The sequence below is a fragment of the Mycteria americana genome, chromosome 5 (assembly GCF_035582795.1).
Source record: "Mycteria americana isolate JAX WOST 10 ecotype Jacksonville Zoo and Gardens chromosome 5, USCA_MyAme_1.0, whole genome shotgun sequence".
Classification (NCBI taxonomy): domain Eukaryota; kingdom Metazoa; phylum Chordata; class Aves; order Ciconiiformes; family Ciconiidae; genus Mycteria; species Mycteria americana.
In genome coordinates, this window is record NC_134369.1 from 7,469,991 (window position 1) to 7,489,294 (window position 19,304).

The 19,304-nt window shown below is 35.2% G+C and overlaps 1 protein-coding gene across 3 annotated transcripts in view; it reads left to right on the forward strand.

The window, feature by feature from the left end:
- METTL15 (methyltransferase 15, mitochondrial 12S rRNA N4-cytidine) overlaps window positions 1–14,604 on the forward strand; it is a 100,178-nt gene extending 85,574 nt beyond the window's left edge. For 2 of the 3 annotated variants that reach the window (XM_075502043.1, XM_075502044.1), the window contains exons 4-6: window positions 2,452–2,643; window positions 4,722–4,900; window positions 12,628–14,603. In XM_075502043.1, coding sequence (XP_075358158.1) covers window positions 2,452–2,643; window positions 4,722–4,900; window positions 12,628–13,073 — 817 coding nt within the window. In that variant the 3' untranslated portion in view covers window positions 13,074–14,603. Of the gene's footprint in view, window positions 1–2,451; window positions 2,644–4,721; window positions 4,901–12,627 lie in introns of all 3 variants that reach the window. The other variant, XM_075502042.1, reaches the window with a different exon arrangement.
- The last annotated feature ends 4,700 nt before the right edge of the window (window positions 14,605–19,304 follow it).

Consider the following 19,304-nt stretch of genomic DNA (forward strand, 5'->3'; position numbering starts at 1 on the left):
ACTGTCCTATCAAAAAAAGAGTTGATATATGTATTTCCTTTCATAAAGTAATAAATGTTTCATAGCTGTGTACTTGGTTTGATTAATTGAAATGCATGAGATACCCAAGATGCTTAAAATTGTTTCTTCTAGTCCACGAAGAAACAGGAATTCAGAGAACTGGCCCGAACATTTTAATATAGTTATTAATCTCATGAAATGCATCTATTTTTAGTAAAGATTGATATTCACCAAGACACCTATATCCACTATTGATACACGAAATGCAGTGTATAACAAACAGGTTATATACAGAGGCTATAATTTCACACAGTTGAACGGCTGACATCAAAATGTCAATCTAATTCTTTTTCAATCTTTTTTATTTGCAAACTCCAAAACATTTTCCAGCTGAAGCACCTCTCTACCAAAGAGTAAATTTCAACTTCAAATATACTTCTTTTTTAATTACCTTTTGCTAATCACAAAGGGTTGGCAGACCAGAAGTCAAAGGCCAGTGTCCCAAACATCTTAGCCATCCGTATGTTTATGACTTGTTTAAAGAAACGTGATCAAATTTCTAGCAAGTTATAAATATAGTTCAAAATACTTTTTCAGATTGGTTGGTAGCACAGCACTAGTACAGCACTAGTTCATAGCATGGATTACTGTCTGCTGGAGGAACTAGACAACGGCAATTTATAATTTTTTCCAGATCTCATTTATTTTCATCTCCTAGATACAGAATTTTAAAGTTAATTAGTCTGCACAAGTTGAAACACTGCCCAGCTGGACAAAGTGGTACAGATTTTCAAGAAAATTCCTCTCGTTACATTGAGGGGAAATATAATCTCAAAGCTATAACTACATAGCTTAAATTGGTTTAAATATGTTAAGTGGATCATTGTGCTTTTCAGGAACTGTCAGTTCATATTAAGCTGAATAGTTGTATTTAATTATGTGCTGGGCAGTAATCAATTCAGAAATGTGTATGTGTGATCATGATATCCCTTATGAAATCTGTTCATTCAAGGTATTTCCCAGTTTTTGTGCTATGTTAAATAGGTTGCTCTAATGAGGATACCATTGTGTAGCTAAATGTTCTTCCATATGGTTGCGTTCATACCTTCTTCCTTTTAACAGAGCTTTTTCTCTTCTCCCCAGCCCGGTACATTTTCTCACTCCAATTGGATGGGTGCAGAAAAGGTTCTGATTCCCTCTTCATACACTATTTTAAAACTGTAGCCACTGGAGTTGGCTAAATTATGTCATAGCGCCAGTTATCTTGATGTTAAACTGACCTGAAAGAAGGACTAGACTTAAGCTGATATTTTGAAAAAGTTTGGGTTTTTGGGGTTTTTTTTTTTTTTTTTTTTTTTTTTTTCAGAATTACTATAATGCTGAAGTGTCAAAAGGTGTATGGGCAACTGTCCTTTTGTAGCTGAAACAGTTAAGGGAGTTGCTCTCTCCATCCATTCACTGCTGTCCATGTAACTTAGACAAAATTATATGACTTAACCTAGTGGACCTTGTAATAATTTGAATGCTAATTAATGGGACTGAAGAGCAGTTATCCAAACTGCAATCAAAACTCAGATGTGGAGGCTTCTTGTTAGGGGCAGGAATATATATTGTTTTGCAGGTACTGCTTAAAAATGCAGCAACATGTTGGTTAATCTTTGTGAATCTGTGAAATTCATTGAGATTTTGAGAGATAGATCAGCCTCAGAGATGTGTCGTCTTCTCCCTTGCAGTGCCACTTTCCCTTCCCAGTACGGGAATATTAAGCAAGAATGACCTTAAAGTTAAGAAAGAAGAATGCTAAGCACAAAAATGCATGTAAAACTCTGCTCTCCCCAGTGATTAGGTGCCTGAATCGAAACTACACTGAAGTATTTTAGCTACTTATGATCCAGTGCACCTTATTTGCCCAATTATTTTTGAAACAACAAATACCACTAAAAAGAAAGGTGCTTGTCCCATGGCAGGAACCCCGGATTTTTTTCCTGGCAGGTAAGTGTTAACCACAAGGCTGTGCAGTCGTGTTCTATCTTGTCCGCTTCTCCTCTAGGTCCAAGAACTGTTCATTCTTTCCTGCACTTTGGCCTCACTTGACTAAGGGTTCTGCTCAGCCCAGCAGGTACCTTGGTGGTCAGGGCATTCCTGTTGAATGTGAAAGGTGTCCTTTTGAGTTCCTGCATGTTGAAAAAAGGGAATTTTAGTTAGGTTTCCATTTCTTTGAAATCAAGCAGGAAGGGAGTAAAGAGTTAAAGAAGCTTAAGTAGCCGCTGGTGGGTGGGTTGGACCAGCTTTCAATGTTGACATATGAAAAGTACTTAAACTATTGCTTTGGGAATAGACCTAGTGCTTCTGAGACAAGTGAGCGCTACTATCTAATTCCTGCTATACAAGGGGAAGACACTGCACTGTTATAACTAAAATTGAGGCTATTTATTTGTGATTTTCTTACAGGAAACAGATTCGAGCTCTTCTAGGACAGTTCAGCCAGTCAGAGGCTTTGTTAATCTCCTCTGGAGTTGAGCCAGGGACTCTAGATGGAGTTCTCTTGGATGCTGGCTGTTCTTCTATGCAATTTGATACACCTGAAAGAGGTTTTTCCCTGCAGAAGGACGGACCTTTGGACATGAGGATGGATAATGACAGGTACCTGTTAATAAAATATTTCTCTTTGAAACTCAAAAACTGTGTGCTCAGCAACCCCTGTGCATTTAATTTCCCCTTAAATTGAAGAATTCTCATCATCAAACCACATCTAATTTTGCATGAGTATACAGTCTTTCTTTTGCCATAAAGCTTTTTTTGATCTTAATACTTAGAACCCTGGTTATCATCTTTTCCTTTGTTGAAATAAGAGGAAAGTTCCAGTGATGAGTAATTAAACCAGTAACATTTTTATTAACTATACCATTAAAATTGTACATTTTTGGAGTGTATGGTATACAGTCACAGGGGCATCTCATTCTGAGGCCTGTCTTCTCCCTGTTATTTCCACCGTTTCTCAGACTGTACTTGATCTGCGAGCTCATAACCCCTTACTGCAGTCCCTTTCCTTTTCTGCCACACTCACTATTTGTGGAACCTTCACTTGAGCATGTTCAGTTGCTCCCTCAGGAAAGGAGCAACCTCCCTCTTTTCTGCAATGGCCATCTGACCCAGTTACTTCTCTGTAAAAGGACCGTAATATAAAATAAATAAATGCAATCTCATCCATGATATCTGCCAATTGAAATCAGATAGCAACATTGCTTTTAACGCACCAGTATAATGTTGTCTTCCATGTCTGTAGATTTATTATAAGCTTCTTTTCACATTGTGTAGGAGACACATCAGTCTTACTTAATTGTCAAATTAGCAATTACTAAATAAATCACCTCTATTTAAATTATTAGAATTGGTGTTTAGTACATTCAAGAGCATGCAAATCAATGGTGGAATGATAATTTCTATTTATGCAGCAGTTTTCATCTTCAAACAACCTAGTATATTTCTGTAGCATTGTGCTTTTTACAGGAACGACCAAAGATCTCTGTTGTATAGATGATGGCAGTAATTGCATAATGCATTACTGGGAGAACAAAAATTTTTGCTTTGTGTTTTGATGAACCTGCAGTCTTAAGAAATGTCATTTGATCTTTTCATTGCTCGCGTAGAGCCGATGGGAAGCCTCAGTTTCTAAGGAATTCTCTTAACACATTAATGTTAAGTCTTAACACAGCAAATTTCATGATACTCGCTTTTTCCAGTTTTGTGTAAAAAGCTCATGTGATCCTCCTGGGATTCAGCCCTCAGGTTTCAAGAATCTGAACTCCAGGCTTATATTTGCATCATGAGAATACATACATGGAACAGGAGCATAAGAACAAAGGATACCTGTGGCATAACAAAAGCCTTACACTACGGTTGTTGCTATGATACTACTTGTCTCTGATTTCTAAGTTTTGTTATCTTTTGTAAGATACTGCAGGAGAGTAATAAATGCCTGAAAAATAGTCTGCACATTCATGTCTTCGCAAAAGAGAATTTATTAAGTAGGTTGTATGTTTTCTCCGATTAGTAAACCCATATATGATGTTCATAAAATACCTTGAACTATTTCAATAGCAAAGTGACATTTATTTAAAAAACCAAATGCATGGCTTATACTGTTTATATTGTAATAATTCCTGTCATTTGTAATATTAGGTCATTTCTGTTCTCTCAAAACAGTATTTGGATATAAATTCTTACGCCTTTTAGTGAAAAGTAAAGCTAAATTATTTTCGTGAGCGATTGTTTTCATAGCAGGGGATGTGAAAGAAAAGATCCTTGAAATCAGTTCTGACTAGAAGATAACATATAATGCAAGGTGATTAAAATGAACTCATAAGGGGCAAGTTTATATTCTAAAGCTGGCTAAATAAAAAGTCACACAGCATTTCCACTTTAGCATGATACTGAAATGTATTCTTGTCAACTCATTAAGCATAGTTTATGATAATACTTGGAATTTTCAGCTGTTCTAATTGATGTTAAGGAACAAACTCCATTTAAAGTAGCAAGAAAAAAGATTTAAAAGGTGCAAGCTATATCTGTTTTCATAGGGTTGCTGTCTCTTATTTGAAAACCTCAAAGGCACTTGTATGCAGTGTGTGAGTTTGACTTTATGTCTCAATGCTATGAAGCTTCACCTCTTGTCAATGAAAACTGACGTCAGTGAACTAATTGGCTCTTCTTGTGCGTAGGTACCCTGACATGCCCACTGCTGCTGATGTTGTGAATGCTTTAGATCAACAGGCGCTTGCGTCCATCCTGAGAACATACGGGGAAGAGAGGCACGCCAAGAAAATCGCTTCAGCCATCGTTCAGGCACGCAGCATATACCCCATCACCAGAACTCAGCAGCTTGCAAGCATTGTTGCAGGTACCCTCATTAATTCTTCACAGTGGCTGAGGAGAAAAAAAATTAATCCCCAAAGTCCCAGAGGGATCTATTTGTACTTGAAATCATGCAGGATCTAATCCTGCCTATTCTGCTCTGATGTCAGCTCTCTCTTTTTTTTCCTTTCTCTTTTTTTTTTTTTTTTTTTAAGCTCCCACTTTTTGTATTGGAGTTTGACGATTAGTTTAATAATAGATTTTACATGAAGTGATTTATCATTTTGCCAACCAAGTTGAAACACAGAATGACAGCAGCCTAGGGAGTTCTTTATCCCAGCTATTGATAAGCCTTCAAATATCAGATAAGTCCTATACCTCTCTTAGTTTTAAATTTCTACATTTTAATATTTTGAGGGAAGTACCATGGCAGTTTCCAATTATGGATGAAATCAGATCATTTCTGTCTGCTTAAAGAACCAGGAAGCAAAAAGTAAAGCAATACATAGCTTGCTTCACCTTGTGAATGCCAACTAGATCAGCCTGAAGCGACTATTGAAACACTTCATCTTACTTGCTCTTCACTGTAAACAACTTGAACAAAATGTAGTTAGGCAGGAACTGTGCTCACATCAAGAATCTTCATGTTTGTGTTCTCAAGTGAAAATTTTCAAGGAAATATGTAAGACACAAATCCTATTCATTAACATTATAATATGTATGTTGGGATATTTTGATTTTTTTTTTACCCAAGAAATGAAAATTACTGGGTCTTGTCACAAATAAATCTAAACTGCTGACTCCTTTGAATATGGACCTTTAAAATAGCTATCCAAATTTAACATTTGCTAAAGAATAGTGTTAAATGTTGTGTCAGTATCCTGAAGACTTTTAAAAAATATATTGTATTGATAAAAATTTGTATTACTTAAACTGGAAGTTTAAGTGGCTTACTTTTAATGACTGACAAACAAATTAAAAGGTTTGGATTTGTATAAGTCAGGATACTTGAGCAAAATGTCCAGTCAACTGGCACCCAAAGTTTAGCTTATAATGATTAAAGGACCTGAAGACACTACTTGCTGTTGTAAGCCCCTGCTGTAAATACAGTGAATGTGAGGAACAAACAGTCTTAAAAAAACAAAGAGAGAAAACACTATGAGTCTTTTATAAAACTTGAGGAGTTACATTTTTAATGTAGTCATTGTCATCAACATCATGAACTAATAATTTAGGTTTTTGTCACATGTATCTCATGCTTTTTGAAAAACCGTTGATTAAAAGTGTATCATTGTTGAGACTGAAGCAACCATAATGCTATGCTAAACATATAGTGTGTTATAGGCTGTAAACAAGCAACTCGGTAACTTCTGAAATAATTTTGTGTGCTAGCTTGAACTAAGAAAATAAAAATACTAGTGCATAGAAGACAGCGATTGAAGATCCCTTCATGTTTAATGTGTTGCATGTGAGTCATCACTTAATGGTCACTTTCTGTGACAATGAGAAGGATTTTTTTTGTTTTCACTTTAAACTCCCTGCTATATTTGAAGAGCAGCTTGATACATGAATCAGGTATGCATCAGATAGTATACATGCCAAAGACAATGAATCCAGCACATATCTGCCAAGACAGTAAATATGTATATTTTTGGTGCTTTTTTTTTAAGTATACAAGTAGTTAAAACAATTTTAGGACTGTTACACTGATCCCTGTTTGGGTAGAATTTCTTCCAATTTTAATTTGATTCCTCCAGTAAAGGAGAACAGTGGTGGATGCTACTAGTTTTTGAACTGATTATACCTGAAGAAAATTTCTGGTAACTATAATATATTTTGTTTAATTTATCATCTATCATCAATATATATTCTTATGCAAAAAGATATCCGTGAAGTTATTGAGGTAAGCCAGAGCTAAAGTGCCAAAGACCACAGCTGCAGGATCCTCTTGGGGGCACAGCAAAGAAAACTCCTGACTCATTCAGGACTTTACCAGAGTAACCTATTAGTTAAATGTCAACTCCTTTAAAAAATAAAATATTAATTAGAATAATAAAATCTTGCTTTTTAGATTTTGCAGACTCTATACAAGCATGATTATCTCTCCAGAAGAGGATCAGGTTTTTTGCCTAGTATAGAAGCCAGACAACAAGCAAAAAATCTAGCCAATGAGGCTGGGTATATATTTCTCTTTCTCTGCTGCTGTCAGTAGCTGAGAATTCACGCACAGTCCATATTTCTTTCACATGTTATAGTTTACTATGGCTTCAGATTTTCTAGAACTCCAAAGTTTTGTGTTAAGGACCAGCTGATAACCGGAATCCCAGTGCATCTAGATTTGGACTAGCCTGAAATTGGAAAATTCCATTTCTATTTGTAGAATGCTAGACTTCTGGTCTTCCCTACCAACCCCCAAAAGGTTAGAACGTGTGTTGCTGTTGCTAATTGATTGGGAGATAAGAGTGAAGGATGTAATTAAAAAACAAACAAACAAAACGGCACCACAACAGTTACAGAACAATCAGACGTTTCTACAGTTTGTATTAGCAAGAGTTATAATTTTAAAGTATAGCTGGAAAAAAATATAAATAGATTTGTATGTCAAGATTGCCTACAACAGCTTGGGGCTAACTCAGGTAGCAAAGTGATTTCTTGCTTTCCTGGGTTCCAGTTCAAGAAAATAATTCCTTCTATTTCTTGACATAGAGCCTGAAATTTATCTCTCTACATACTGTGCCAATGAATTCTGATCCCTTTAAATAAGGAGATCTCTGGGAGCTATGGAGTCAGCAGTTTACATGGGAAAAAGGAGGAGTTTTCTGTTGAGTCCTGTGAACATCATCTCCTCTTGCAGCACAATCGAACTCCACTCACAGTTTACCACTGCCACACGGCTATCTGCAGTGACGAACGCTCTGTAAATACTAAAGATCAGTAGTTCTCAGCTGAAGGTTTGTCAACAGATGTGTGGAAGTCGATTCAGAAGCTCTTCCTGATGGCTTTTGCTGTAGCTCATTGAGTTGTTTGGAAACAATAGGTTTAATTCAATGTGCAGGAAAACTGGTTAAAAATAGTGAAATTTTTAGAATGTAATTTTAATATGTTTTTTCCATACAACTGATGATCTATTTTTATTTCTTTTCAGTGGGTAATATATCTTGTTATCTATTAGTTTTTGTTCAAAATTTGATTTTTCTCAGTGTTATTTAGAAATGTAATCTATTAACAGATCATTTTGAGATCTTGTAATCATTTGGACTTAACTTGAAAGGAATTGATGATGAGATATTAAAGAAATTTGAAAAGTTTAGAAAGAACTTTAATGGGTAAAGCCAGTCTCATTCAGATTGGTTCACATTTATAGACTTTAATTATCAGTTTGGAATTTGTAATATTGCCTGAATTTCAGATGGGTGAGAATTAACACTGTACTGAGGGAGCCTAGACAAAAGGACATTAGTTGCGTCACAGAAACTTATTAAATGCAATGCTAATTCAACAGACGGATTCCTGCAAACAGGTGCACGATCTGAATTAATTTTTAAACTCTCCCACTCTCATACACTCTGGGGACTTTAATGGTTCATATTGACAGGCACAGCACGTTGCTAATTTCATTCACAAGCTTTAAAATTTCAATACATTTCAGCATGTGAATCTATTAGATTTTTAAAAGTGTAAGTAGCATCAGGGCATCCCAAAACCAAAATGATAATTTCTCTCACTGGGATTTCAGACCAGTCATCTAGCCAGAAGCGTGGTGTTTTTTATGAATGAAATTCATTTTACAAGCTTCCCATACAGATTTTTTTTATTTTTGTACATTGTACAGCCTGTTACCAGGAAGGATTTTCTTTTAGTGTCTTGGTAATTGGAGGGGGCTGGGTGAGAGATTTTGCGCCTTAGCAGAAAGCACAAATAGGTTTTTATTTAGCTATACCAGAGGACTAAGAGTGGGGTAGGAAAATTTTTCACCCCTAGACCATAGATCAAAGTCTACTGTCTTTACTAAAAAGATGAAGGCCAGTGTGACAGAAATCACTACCACAGATTACATTTATTAGTTAATCCGAGTCCCTGAAGACAGACCAATTAAGTCTTTGAACTTGGAAATGGTTTGATTTTGGTTTTAGTTTGGGGGGTTTTGGTTGCATAAAGCTGCAAAGTGGCTGCATTTCTTTACCAGTTTCGTGAATATAGTATTCTGTACTGTTATATATGACCTGCGGTGCTGTTTGTGCATGTTCAACTGAGGCATGTAAGGTTGTATTATACTTACAGAATATATCTGGGTTTTAAATTATTTTTCTTCAGTGTGTGATAAATTAATTCACAGTAATAAATTAATGTCACAGTTAAAGAGGATTATTGTAGGAAGACACCGCACTCAACAACCATGGCAGGACAAATGGAAGAACCTTCCAAAGACCTGTTAGTGTCCTAGTCATGCTGGTAGCCTGAGTATCTCGTTTCTTTTGTTTGTCTATTCAGTATTGCAGTTGCAAAATAGCAGCGTTCATGATCAGACTACTAAAAATCTGGCCAAATATCAGCATGTCATGTCTATTTAGATTTTTATGAAACCAGTTTTCAAGTAGATCTTTATATCATCCTTTTTTTTTTTTTTTTTCAGATAAGTGAAAGATATTTTGGTGACATAGGACATAAAACTTCTAGTATTTTACTAAAATTCCAGTGAGACTGGCTGTGGAAATTTACCCAAAGGATCTCATTCTAGGCTTCTTTTTCTATGGGTAGGTCCCAACCAAGAAGCACAGTCAGTTTTGTACCTAAATTACATGCCGTACTCTTGTGGGTTGGCTTCATTTTTATCTGTGATACTTTTGGAAGCTGAAATACTCTTAGAATATCAGAAATGGATCATCCCCAGAAAACCAGCAGTATTTTTAGAAAATACTTAGACTGCTAAAATATGATAGTTAAAAATTCTGGATCTGCTTTGAGAGGTGAACACTAGCTCTGTGTAGTAACAGCCCAAAATTGAAAGTATAAAACTGATGCTCTTCAAGTCACAGCTCTAAGTTGTTCAGCAAGGAGCAGAACAATACAGGTAGAACCAAAAAAATACACCCTGTTTTCTAACCCACTAGCTTGTTTATAGCTAATATTTTGCAAGGGAACAGTGTTTTTCATGCCCGTTACAACTGTTTTTGTAGATTGAACGTGGCAGCAGTGGGCTTGGTTTTGGAAGGGGGGAGGGGAAGAGTGAGGTATGTTTTCAATGGTTTTTAAAGTAGGCTTAGAAAAAGAGATAGATTTGTTGTGTGAGATCTTTTCCAAAACCAGTATTTTCTCATTCAAGAGATCATGGCTTCTGTAATTGAATTCAAAAGATACCCCGGTATCTGATGTTTCAACTTTAAATTGCATTGAAGAAAAATGCTATTATGGCTGAAAGCTAAGACAGGTCTTATGGAGAATACGAAGCTATGCACATCTCGTCACTTAGCGCATGCTATGGAAACGTGCATGTCCTGTGGTGCTTTTGGATACATTACATGCCGATTTTAAACCCTGCTGTTTCATTTAATAACTATTCAAGAGTTCTGAGCATACTACTAGTGTTTGTAACTGTTAGTTGAACATTTAAAGAAAATTGTTTATTTTGCTCAGCACCGCATTCCTTTATGTTACACATTAAGAGACAGTTTTCGTCATACACAAATGGCAGTCGATGGCTGTTTTAAGGATTCCATTTTCAAAGAATCTATTTTTAGGCATGTAAAGAAATATGGAAACAGATAGCGTGCCAGGTAGTACAAGCTTGGTGTCACTTGGTTTCTTGGGACACCTTACCTTCTGCGATTTTTAGTTCTTCTTTTAGTTCAGCTCTTTCACCAAAACAGGCATTGTGACTCCTACAAGGAGGGTATCGATTCTTTTTATGATTTACAGAAAGTATAGAATGTGGTGTTCTCAAAGACAGAAAAGATATTAGCTAGCTAGCGTAACTTTTTCTAGAGTTTGTAAGTGATGGAGGAGCCTAGCTCCTGCAGGTTAAATCTATTTACTCTGTCTTGTGAAACAGAGTTTAAAGCCACAAATTCCTGTGCAGTGGTTTGTGTTGGGAGAAGTTGATCCTGTTGCCACTTTCTGTCTCGAAGGACTTGAACTATAGGAATAGGAAACAGCCACAGCTACGATGGGTCTCTTCAGTTAATTCAGGAACTGTTAGCGTTAGAGTCAGAGGAGGTAAGGAATGTAGTTGGGAAAATTGAGTATGCAGTAACTCATCTTAGATACATCGCATACATGATAATAACAACTTTGTTAATAATGATTGAATTTTTAAATCCCATTATTGGCCTCTCCCTTTGCTGAACACTGATGATCGCTTGTGTGTTTGTGATGCCAAACACTTACATTTTCTGACATAAGTAAAATCTTACCTTTAAAACTCTCAAGAATTCCACTAATAAATTATTTTGTGCCAATGTACTGGATTATCATACCTCTATTAAATTTTTTTCAATCACCTGTGTAAATGTGAATTTAGTCAACTTGTTTCAGAGGTACCATGTTCCCTTCTTTTACTCCACTACGTAGAATATCAATTACTTGATTATGAACTGCATTTACTTCAAACCCATTGCTTTATTATGTTGTAGTTTAGCACTGGCATGGAATTAAGGCATTTTAATACATATACATATATACCAGCTGTATTGTCTTATCTCTAATGGGCCCTCTTGTTTAGAAAAATAATTCTTTCCAGTTATGCACGAGCATTATTTATTCAATTTATCTGTACCAGACTCCTGTGCTCACTTACATAATAGATTATAAGTTTACTCAGGTTTCACAGATCTTGTAAGACTCTTGCACTTTAGTCCCTTTGATCCATCAAATCTGGCTTCTCTAGCTTTTTGCTCTATACTCAGATAATGAAGATTCAAGCCTAAAATACATTAAATAATGATATATTAAAGTTTCTATCAAAATTTCAGTCTCTACAGAGACTTGTATAACTCATAAGAATTTTGGAGAAAGGAAGAGGGAGTTTTGTGCATCCGGTAAAAATTATTTAATCTGGTGATTTTTTGTCCAACAAACTCTTACCTCGACACATTCTGCTATATAGGCATGTGAAAAAGCAACAGTATCAGCTGCCTTTTTCTAAATTTCTCAAGGTATTTTTGTGAACATTTGAAGAAACACAGGTGTAGTGGTCAACAATTTTTATCCCCAAACAAGGATGCCCCTTTTAAGCTTTAAGTAATTAATTGAAAGATACTTATCACCAGGTAGACATTGTCTTCATCTTATCTCTGCCTGTGAAGAAATGCATAATTATCTAGAAGGCAACAGTTAAAATTGCATCCATCATATATTAATTTTTTTTTTTGCCTTAAAAGCATAAAACAAACCACCACAAATACTGAACTGACATTCACTACACTGAGCGGTAAAGTGAAACTTATCTAGCCCATCTTCATTTTTTCCCTATCTTGGTTTCAACCATCATTTTGTATTTTAACTTTGTGAAGCATTTGGGGCAGGAATTTCTATGAAAGATTCTAGGAAAAAAACCAACATTCAACTGCAAGCCAGCTCAGTTTAATAGGGTTTGCTTTCAGAAATGTGAATTCAAAGCAGAAAATAAAGATAGATTATAAAGAAGGAAGCTCTCCGCTCAGGGTTCAGTTGTAAGTATGCTTTCCTTTAAAGTCATCATGCATGAGTGGATTAATGTCAGGATAACAATGTAGAAATAATAAGATATTAACATATACCTTTTAAAATTCATGACAGGTGCTTTTCCAGCATCAGCGCTTTATGCACGAAAAGACTTGCTTCAGAGACCTACGCATGTTGCTACCAAAACTTTTCAAGGCCTGCGAATATTTGTAAATGATGAGCTCCGTGAACTCTTTCTAGGGCTGAAGACAGCTGAGAAGTTTCTAAAACCTGGAGGTCGCCTTGTAGCCCTCTCCTTTCATTCACTCGAAGATCGTATTATCAAACGTTTTCTTCATGGAATAGACATGACAGAAAAGCACAATCTTGGCTCAAGGCAGAAGATAAGACAGAATCTGAAAAATTGCTCCAGAGAAGAAGATACACAAGAATTTCCCCATGGAAAATCCAACTCAAAGTGGATTTTTATACAGAAAAAAGTTCTCACACCCCAGGCCAAGGATATTCAAAGAAACCCAAGAGGAAGGTCGGCCAAGCTAAGAGCTGCTATTAAGCTCTAAAACAAAATATATGATTATATAACTGTATAATTTCCTGAAATTCTGTTTTCCAGAAAGCTAACTGGATAGATAGTATCAAACTGAAAAAATAAAATGAAGGCTGTTAGAAAACATTTCTTTCTTATTTTTGTGCTTCTTTTTAATTAGGATGTAGTGTAGAGCATCAAAAGGTAAAATAAATGTAGATTCAGGGGTGTTACTAATTCTACAAAAACATGTTTTTAAAAAGAGCATGAAAACCAAAGTTTATAAAAATTACAGGTTTGATGTATTTGCAGTATTTCCTTTAGATTAAATTCAAAACCCTGACATTAACAGTCTAAATTCAGTAGCTGATTGAGACAGACACATTTTTATGGGGCTGGATTTCACACACCTAAGTCAGATGGCCGGTTTAGTGTAGAGTAAGTTTAAACTAACTTAAGAATTCATGATATATAAGTCTCTGTATCTCAATTGACTTCTTGCACGAATGCCTGTGGGACAAGAGCTAGTTCTTAAATAAATTGATATCAGTATGTAATGTTCTATCCAGGCATTTGTAAATGGGCTCTTACCTTTTTTTAAAATAAGTAAATATTTACTTCTGAGTGATCACCTGGTTATTTAATGTTTATGGATTCTAAATAATAAATGTATCTTGGGGAAAAAGAGATACTTAAAAGACCACTGTTTGCACTTGGATGCTACAGGCAAGCAGTCAGATTTGTACTTGATCATTTGAATTTCTTCCTTCAACCCTAACTTCTGTGCATAGATCCAGTACAACTTTTAGGTATTGATGGGATTATAATTAACCCATCAAAAAAGGGGTATTGTGGGTCTTATGAAGTATTCTCCTTTGCTGGTGATCATTTATTAAGCGGTGCTACTTAGGTAAGTACTGAATTATTTTGTAAAAGGCCCACTGTAACACCAGTTTGCTATTTGGATGCTATACTAGGTAGTAGAACATGTAACATAATTTATTTTTTAGTGAGTTAATATAAATTGGATTTAGCTTTGAGTTTATATTTTATATTAAAGACCATTGTTTTGCTGTCTTTGTATGTTAAAAATGATCAGAAAATAGTGTAAGTTTCGACTTCTTTGACCTCTGACTACTCTCTTCAGGAAAAAAAGTCCTTATTTGGATAATCAAATCGGTAGCAGGATTTCATTTGTGATGAACCTGAAACTTGGCTGGTAGAATAAAAAATGCAATTTCTGACTCTGAGCTAAATGATTACTACACTAGCTTCTGAAACAGAACTGACTGGAACATTCTGGACTTGATTTTCATCAAGCATCCTCTTTATGTTGATGTAAATGATTACTTCATGGGAGGTTTTTGGGTCATATCGACAAAAACAAGTTGAAACTTAGGTTCACTGTCAGTAATATACAATATATTGAAATATCTGAATATTGTTTAATTCCTTGGTAAAGCTAAGTCATGTAATGTGTTCTTAGGTATACACATGATAACATCTGTCACTAACCTGAATGATGATGGGTATTTCGTATTTTTCTGAAATTTCAATATTTTTCCACTAGTTTCATTATACGTGCTATTAAATATTAAATAAAACATTCTGCTTCAAATAATATTACTTCCTGTTGACATCTTACAGACAACAGACTGTACCTTAAATAGACATTTTTTCATCCAAACATTAAATATAAATAGCTAATGTTATTTTTAGCTAAGATTTCCTATTGAAATGTACTCCAGCTGTAGGCTGGAAAAATTGTGTCTCCAACATAGGCTTAGAAGAGTTGTAGTGCCATGCTGCACGGTGTACAGGAACACACTTCAGGAAAAGACCAGCCAGTTGTAGCAGAAGTTAAGTATCTGTATCCCAGAAATTCTATGAAAGCATTAAAATTCCTTATGCTTAAAACGATGTTTAAAATCCACTCTTCTCGCATCTAATTTCAAAGGCACTGTTTCTTATGGTAGTTGAACTACTGCGTATCAGTTTTTGTAAATACACTCCCTCAGTTAGGGAAAGTGGGAGGCTTTACATTATCTTTAGGCTGGAGTCGCACAGCCATGGCAATGCACCAGTTGTTGAGCTCTTCTCTGTAGAGGACCTGTTTCTCTCCTCTCAGGGTCTCCTCACTTTCAGCTTTAAACCTGTAGTATGGAGAGTCCTGGAATTTTAACCTCTGCTTGCCTGGAAACAGAATTTTCTGGGTTTCCCAGAAAAAACTCTGGTTATATTTAGTCAAAGTATTCTTGGATCTTTAAGCATTTCATTTTCATTTAGTAGGTGAAGTTCTATTATGTGAAGGGTGTTAGGTCTTTATGTTCTTTACAGGACACCTATCTACATAGCATATCTTAAATTTTCCTGTCATGGTATATGTGACATGTCAGTACAACTAAACATTTTTTTACCATAATCAAAAATGGTGTTTATGAAGGAGACAGTATCTGGTGGAAAATGAGTCTCACTGAAAACCAAATCATGCTGTCAAGATAAAAATTGTATATCATTTCTAAAATCTTGTTATTCAACCTGAGCAATGCATATTTTCATACAGCCAAATACAAGATTATCTATCAACAACAAAATAAAAATATTGTAGACCATGTTTACAAGGAATATGGCAATACCGTGGTACTGTACGTGATGGGAAGAGTAGAAGCATCCAATACGTGGAATATTTCTAGAGAATATCAAGTGGTAGTTGTCGAGAGATGACGGTGTTGCCTAACAATATATGCATACAGAGCATATTGCTAAAGTGTATATCTTTTAATGTTAGTACTTCAGAAGGGTGTAGAAAAATTTTTTAAAATATAAAAAACAGCTGTGAGACTACTCGTACGCATTGTCAACATACTTTCTATTGAAATTATTAGAAAATGTGATTTAATTAGTTAATCCAAGTGAACGTAAAGAGTTGCTATGCTGTCGAAAGTGCCTACATGGTGAAGAGATTTGCATGGAATAATTATTTGAAAACTAGGCACAGTTATCCTGTGAATAAGGTTTTTATAGTAAAAATATAGTACTTTTTAAAAATAATTAGCTGCATGTACAGTCCATGAGGGCCTACCAACAATTATTACCTCCCTATTGCGTCCTAAAGAAAAAGAATCAGTTTCATTGTTTCAGAATGCAAAGGCTTAATCATACTGTTTTCAAGTAATATAAGGAATTAATATCTCTTTCTTCGGGGTTTTTTTTTAAACTTACAGTTGAGTAATTTCCCAGTAGTCTTTTACAGTCACATCTGCTGAGATTGCCACATGGCTTGGAAAAATCACAGTCTGAAATGTCAGCTTTTGTACAGATCTATTGAGGTATTTGATAGAAGGAAGTTGGAAGGAGAGGATTCCTAATGTAGTACGAATGGGGAAAATACCCACTTCAATAAATAGAATTAGCAAGTGGCTCTCTTCTAGTAGCAAGTATTGTATCAGACTTTTTGCATGCTGCTTTCTAGAAGAGCATTTCTATGATTATTAATGATTCATATAATTGCTTTAATATTACTTTTGGTATTGGAGAAGACATGGTATTAATTGGAGAGTTTATGCTCCTAAATAGTGTAACAGCACAATGAGGGAGGAAGCATGAGGAACTGTGCCCTGAGGAAAGGTGACACGCAGGGGTGGATGATTGCAGTAAGCAGTCTTAGGCGCAGATTGTTGGTGATTTTATTTAATTTAAATTTTAAAATAAGGTAGATACCAGTCTTGACTCATTGTTTGGAGTATCACTGTACAAAAGTACTGGTGAAAAATGAGAGGAACTTGAATAAACAGAGAAGTAATGAACTCATGAGCCAATTTGTTGCTGCCCATCTTACTTAAAATCTTTACCTCTAGCAAGGGTAATAAAGACCTGCGTTTCTTGTGCCCCGAAATCTCTCCAGGAAGGGCCCTTCAGTAGGATTAGGGCCATTTACACCAGGATTACAAACACTGTTCAGTGGAGTATGGGAATCTGTCTTTATATCCATACTTTTTTTTTTTTTTCATATAGCAGTTGCTTAAAACAAATCTGTAACTTAAGAATAATATGCAATCATATTTATAAGTCTTTCAGAAGTATAATCAAATGTAGAGACCTTTTTACACCTGAGGTATACTGGAATTAAAGCAGGATTTTGTGGATTAATTAAGACTGCAGTGCTACAGTGAATCTTGCAAATAATTTAAATGAATGTAGATGACCTTCTTCCCTTCCCCTTCTCCCAGCCCCTGTAGAAGATAGAAGAGAAAAATGTTTAATTAAAAAGTAAGAAATAAGCAGTAAAGCTGACTACCTTAGAAAAAAAAGTCATTTATGAGGTTGATATCCATTTTTAACAAAACTTCATACATGCAGTATCCTGTTACTTTTTCTATTCATTGCCTAATTTTCCCTGGTTTGGGATAAGCAGTAGCAGTCAGGTAGCTCAGTCTCTGTACATGGATGCAGAGCGTGGTTTCTAGTGCATAAACACAGGTAATAGTGGGAAGGAATATATGCTTCTAAATCCAGCTCTGTATATTTTTCCTTCCTTCTCCTTTGCAGTTAGAATTGCGTTTACCTTTCTGAATCCTCTGTAAGCTTATCCCAGCATGAATGAGAGGGAAGGGCTTTTCTTTTTCCAAAAACTGTAATACCTGTCCATCCAGCTTTATTAAAATTAATGCTATTTAATACTTTTCTTTTTGACGTATTTTACTGATGACATGCCATGTTTTTCAATATTGCTATTACATCACTAAGATGAGAAAAGGGGTAAATGTTTGTTCATGAGAAATCTAAGCTAAAGAAACAGAGCAAGTGATCGGTTGCCTGAATGTCTTACCATACTGATATATGTTTATAAAAAATAAAACTTTTTCATTTTACCTCGATCTTTAGGCAAATTCTATTTTTCCTGATGCTTTTAAAGCCTAATTTGATTGGTTGTAATAGCCGAAAACAAGCTGGAGTTTTTAAAAAATTATTTTTATGTTTGCAAATTTAAACTTGACACCTTGTTTATAGCTGTCTCTTTAAAGAGTAAAACTGGAGATACAGCTCCCTCTATCTGTCCTGGGAATACCTGTGCTTTGTTCTTTTGGAGTGCACCTGCAAATGATTATAGTAACAGCACGTTTATTGTCAACATGAAGATACAAGATAAAAACCTGTGGATAACTTCTTTTACAGGTCAGTAGTTGTTTTAAATTATGCTAACTGGAATTTTAAAAGAGCAAAGGGTGAGGCATTTTCTTATCCGAAAATACTTCTATCAAGATACCAAATTCAAAAGACAGAAAACCAAACTTGCACAGTAAGGTTCTCAAACATATAATTTATTATTAGAATAAAATATATATGTATAAAAATTCTAGCTATTCTTTAGTGCCCATACGATTTTTACAGACATAACAGTGGCAAATCTACTTCATGTTTTTGTTGACGTTCATTAAAGAAAACATTTTCTGTGCTGGTGGAAAAATCTGCATAAACAGGAAAACATTAGGGGATATGACAGATACTGGAATGAAAATAAATGATGCTATATAAATCACATCTTAGAATTCATACGTGCTAGAATACCTCAGTAAAAACTTAGGTTTCAGTGTACTCCATTGTCATTTATTCACATGCCACATTAGTTTGAGTCTGCGGATGTGATTCTGACAAAGAAAATGTAATCTGCTTTTCAGTTTTAGGTTGTCTGTGGTTTATATTTGCACTGAATGTATACTAGAGCTCAGAATAAGTGAGGTTTATGAGTCTACTAGGCTTATGATGTTATTAGCATTTTACATTAGCTGTAATTATACTAATAACATTAACATACCAACATAACATTAACAAGGTTATATCACAAGTTAGTAACTAAAAACATCTTGAAGCATCGTGATATAACTTGTACACTAAAATGTGTGGAAGCTTAGTGATAACTTAGTCATAAACAATTCAGGCTAGAAAATCTTCTATTTTATTTCAAACTGTATTTTAAGCTCATTTCTACACGCCTTTCCTGTAAATTATATATTTTTCTCTTTTTAATTAGAAGTAGTTTCGTGCTTAAGAACATCTCACAGGCTTTGCAAAGAACTGAAATAAGAAGTATTGACAGTCCTGGGTGATAAGCATCTGAAAATGAAGATATCATAAAAACTGTTTTGTAATCTAGTGCAAAACTTACATTCTCAAGAGTAATGACACATGCCTGCCTGTTAATACGTGCGCAATCTGAGAGCCTAATATTGCAGCCTTTACTTATGGGCACAGCTTTGTTATACTT